General features: G+C 48.0%; 1 protein-coding gene across 1 annotated transcript; it reads right to left on the minus strand.

The window, feature by feature from the left end:
• Positions 1–1282: 1282 nt before the first annotated feature.
• Positions 1283–4470, minus strand: LOC113167434 (potassium voltage-gated channel subfamily A member 3). The gene is given in 2 exon segments (XM_026368051.1): positions 1283–4411; positions 4414–4470. Coding segments are annotated over 2 exon segments (1860 nt in total). The 3' UTR covers positions 1283–2608.
• Positions 4471–4882: the final 412 nt, after the last annotated feature.

A 4882-nucleotide genomic window follows, 5' to 3' on the forward strand; every position in this document is an offset into this window, starting at 1 on the left:
GAGACTGAAAAGAGGAGGGTGCACGGTGGAATATTATTATGTCTGTGTTTTAGTCTCTAACAATCCAGGCTGTCCATGGCCATGAGAGTAGCTTCCAGACTCACCGATCATATTAGAACATAAATAAGTAGCTCTTCCCTCCTCCATAACACAGCTCCCTTTCTGATCCATAGATCAACGTTTCTCCTCACTGGAGCTTCTATGTGACCTGAGCAGGCAATTTCACTGATTATTAATACGGAGGATTTCACAGAAGAAAATATGGAGAGGGGTCAAAATAGAAAGGGATAATCAATGAAGAGGTCATTCTGTGGGACTTAATTATCACTCAACCATGATTGGAGCAGTACTGCAAGTATGTACATATTATTATTCTAGTTTCACAAAGAAGCATGCAAGTGGACAAATGCATTCAGAACATGCTCGCTGCCTATTTTTTATATTTTTATTGGTTTCTTATCTTCTCTTTCCTTGTTGCTGTTACAGTCAGAGCAATCACATTCAGGGAGGTCACGGAGCATAAATCTAGATATTAATGAGGTTAGGGTGAGGGAAGCATAGTAGAAGCTCACACTGTAACTGAGAGAATTTTTAAATATACAACCGCATAGTCACAGTCTACAGTTTTTCTAAGCATGTAAATTATAATTTGCTGGTTTGGCGAGTAGAATTCAGAATAAAATGACTAAGTGAGAAAGCAGCCCCTATAAACAACAACAACCAGAAACTCTTTTTCTGCTCTTGCGATGGTGCTTGACCTCTGTGTGTCTGTAAACATCAGTAACAATAACGGAGAGGTCATGTGGAGGTACATGCCACCTGCTCTGCCAGCAGAAGACGGTGGCCACCCGGGGGCAGCATAGAGGAACAATGGGTGGAATGCAGTTGGGTGTTTTTCATTTCATTGACAAAGTCACGTGAAGGTGAAAGACAACCTGAGATCACTGCAGGAGCATCACGCCCAGAACACTAAAGACTAAATAGACAATCAGACTGACAGGTAGAAACACGCACAACTGGCGACAGGTGACTATAATGGAAAGTAATAAATATAAATGATAACATTTTGTGATATTAATTATAAAAAGTGAACTTGACAATGGCTATTAATACACTTTTAGTCTGTAATTTGAAATAACCAGCTACCAAGTGTATAAAAGAGTTGTGTTAATCTACATACATACATGAATGAGATGAAATACTTTATTAAACACCCTGGTTTTATGCTCACAAGCAGTGTAAGTGAGCATTTAAAAAAGGAGACGGTCGTAGTGCTCAGGACTTACCTATTTTATCGGTGGGAGAACAGCAGCCTCTGTCGAGCGCCCGCAGTAGCACACTAGTGAGAGCCAGACACAGTCCATTCATAATTCCACACGCGTTGCCTCTCCCTCTGAGTTGTGCACGGTTTATTTTTAGGGGACAGTTCACGGTGGCAATTTGTAAACAGACCTCCTTACTCCAAATGGTTCCGTCAGTGTCACTGGGTGAGGGGTAGTGGCGCTGGGCATGTTTGGGCTTCTACTTTACGCACCCAACGCGTAATGACAAAAAAAAAAACAGCCTGATTTAAGACTGAAGAGCTTTTTTACACGAGAATCTTCAACGGAGCTTCCAAGCCATCTGGGAGGTTACTGTGGAAACAAGGGTGCTATGGCAACGGTGACTGGGGTTACCGAGGAAACGACCGTCGCCATGGAGACTGCATCACAGCGGGCTATATTTGAGGCATCCAAAGAAAAGCACGCTCCATCTTTGATCTCTGTGTGTGTGCGTGGAAGAGGAGCTGCGTGTTTGCTCCTCTCTCACGTGTCTTGCACCGATAATGAGACACAAACAGTAGGCTGGCCTCTGTGTATATGTGGTGCCGTTTACGCACTAAATAGCCTACCAAGTCATACCAACACATGATAGGGGGGATATTAAAGACCAAATATTGTTTAGTCTTGTTATAAATTAAGGACTAAAGATAATTGAATTAAAGACAGTAGCATTTGACTAGACTTTAACGCACAGTAAAGGCATAGCACAGAACGGTCTAATTGAGATAATATATGTCGCATTGTGTTTTCAGACGTTACATGTGTTTAAACAACACACACATTATTAATGATTCTGGATATTATACATAGGCTATGACTGACGAATCACGACTCATAACGCATGTCGACACAACGTGTCATTCGAGTAGCATACATCTGCACATTGGGATCTTTCACAGTTATAAAGCTTCTAGTTCTACCTGTTGTGAGAATATTTTTGGCTATTGCACAACGCACAACAGGTCAATTCCCCCTGTCAGAGAATAGTAGGCCTGGTGATTTAAGGAGCTCTTTCTCTCCGAGCGCGAATGGAATCGTGAGGAGTTATGAATTCAGATCAGTGAAATGGAAAAGTCCTGATTCTTTGAATGGAGCACAAAGCAGCGTCTCTGAACAGAGAGGGTTTGCTCTCTCTCTCTCTCTCTCTCTCTCTCTCTCTCTCTCTCTGTCTCTCCCTCTGATGTACCGCTGCCTCCACACGCTGGTGCGCAACGACACAACCAGCTGTGTGTTAACATACCCCCCCCCCTCTTTGCGCGTGTTCAGGGCCATGACTCTAAAACTGGCTACACGTCGGTGAAGATCTTTTTGTTTATATTCACACAATTCTGGGAGTTGTTCTGCGTCGTGGTGGGGAAGTTGGGCTGCTGCTTGAACGCACTGTTCATCCCGTGCTCCTCTATCACCATGTACTCGCTCTTGCTGAGCGAGGAAGAGGAGCGAGTCTTCCTCAGCTCCTCTGTGTCTGCCAGAGGCTGGCAGCTGCCCACGTGCAGGTACTGTGCCTGCTCCTCGCCCTCCGTCTCTCTGTGGTAGAAGTAGTTGAAATTGGAGACGATGACAGGTACAGGCAGAGCAATGGTCAGCACACCGGCGATTGCGCACAAAGACCCAACAATCTTTCCCCCGATTGTCACGGGATGCATGTCCCCATAGCCCACGGTGGTCATGGTGACGACAGCCCACCAGAACGCGTCCGGGATGCTGTTGAAGCCCGAATCTGGGTCGTCCGCTTCAGCAAAGTAGACAGCACTGGAGAACAGGATGACACCGATGAACAAAAAGAAGATCAACAGGCCCAGTTCGCGCATACTGGCCTTCAGAGTCTGTCCTAAAATCTGGAGCCCCTTGGAGTGACGCGAGAGTTTGAAGATGCGAAAGACCCGGACAAGCCTAATTACGCGCAGAATTGCTAGTGACATGGCTTGCTGCCCGTTCCCCTGCCTCTCTGCGAGTTCCGTGCCCAGGGTGATGAAATAGGGAATGATGGCCACAATGTCTATAATGTTCATAATGTTTTTGGAGAACGTGGCTTTGCTTGGACAAGCGAAGAAGCGCACCAGCAGCTCAAAGGAGAACCAGATGATGCACAGCGTCTCCACCACAAAGAACGGGTCTGAGAAGGGGCTGATGAGATATGGGAGTGTGCCATTTATCACAGGCGCAATGGTGATGGGATCCCTGTTCTCGTCCCTGAACTCCGGCAATGTCTCTAAGCAGAAGATGACAATGGAGATGAGAATGACCAGGACTGACACTATCGCTATTCCCCGGGCGGGACCCGAGCTCTCTGGGTACTCAAAAAGCAGCCACACCTGTCTCTGAAATTCGTTCTCTGGCAGCGGCCGCTCCTCCTCTTTTATGAAGCCCTCATCCTCCCTGAACTTCTCCATAGCCTCCTCACCCAGCTCATAGAAGCGAATCTCCTCGGAAAAAATGTCAATGGGCACATTGACTGGTCTTCGGATGCGCCCGCCAGACTGGTAGTAATACAGAATGGCATCAAAGCTGGGTCGGTTCCGATCGAAGAAGTACTCGTTCCTGAGAGGATCGAAATACCTCATCCTTTTCTTGGGGTCACCCAGCAGCGTCTCTGGAAACTGGGAGAGCGTCTTGAGCTGAGTCTCGAAGCGCAACCCTGAGATGTTGATGACCACCCTCTCGCAGCATTCGTGATCCGGCTCGTACCGATCCAGAGAGTGGTGGCCCGGCAGAGCCGCCGACTCTTCCAGCATGTTGTCACACGCCACAACCGTCATCACGTCGGCCTCGGTCTCGGTGTATCCGTGGTTCACCAGGTTGTCGCCCCGGGTTTTGGTCGCGCTTGGTGGGGGTGATTGAAGGAGGCTGAGGTGGTCGTCCATGCGCGGCTGAAGACGCATACAGGGGCGGCCGCCTCGCCCCCTCCGCGAACCCCGGTCAATCACAGCCGCCGCCACAGCCTCGTCTTCTCCACCGTCTCCCTCACTCTCTTTCAGCGCTTCACTCTCGCTCCCTACTATTGATGTTCCCGCCCACGGGGAGAGTTCTGGGTTTATAAACAGGCCTTACACCCGCCCACGGCGCGCCAGCGCTGGGTACCTTTCCCCATCCCTCCGCCAATCACAGGACGCACCGATACACACAAGGAGCAACAGACGGGCGTCATTCAACACCATGGCCTGGGCGTGCCCGCCCCCCCCTTTTGCCCCCACTTCGTCTTGTGGACACGCGCTCTTGCACACAAACACGCACACACTTAAGGGAATCCAGACTGTCTCCTTTTCAAACAAGGTCATTGCACACAGGACATTTTCAAATAGGCTACTCATAAATATATCAGAGCCTAATTTTCCGGGAGCACTCTCATCAGATGGACCAGAGTTACGCGCAACCTTTAGTTACATGTTTTGTTCAACCAAGAAACGGCAAAATACAGGATTGAAAACAGTCAGCTCGGTCAGTCTTTCATATTTACGCACACATAAAATGATGAGTGGAGTTTTTAATCTTAAGCAGTGACTGTGAAGTGAAGAGAAGCAAACAGAGGGCGGAGAAGGGAAAATGAGAAGGGAGTGAAA

Source organism: Anabas testudineus, chromosome 7 (genome assembly GCF_900324465.2).
Source record: "Anabas testudineus chromosome 7, fAnaTes1.2, whole genome shotgun sequence".
NCBI classification, from domain to species: domain Eukaryota; kingdom Metazoa; phylum Chordata; class Actinopteri; order Anabantiformes; family Anabantidae; genus Anabas; species Anabas testudineus.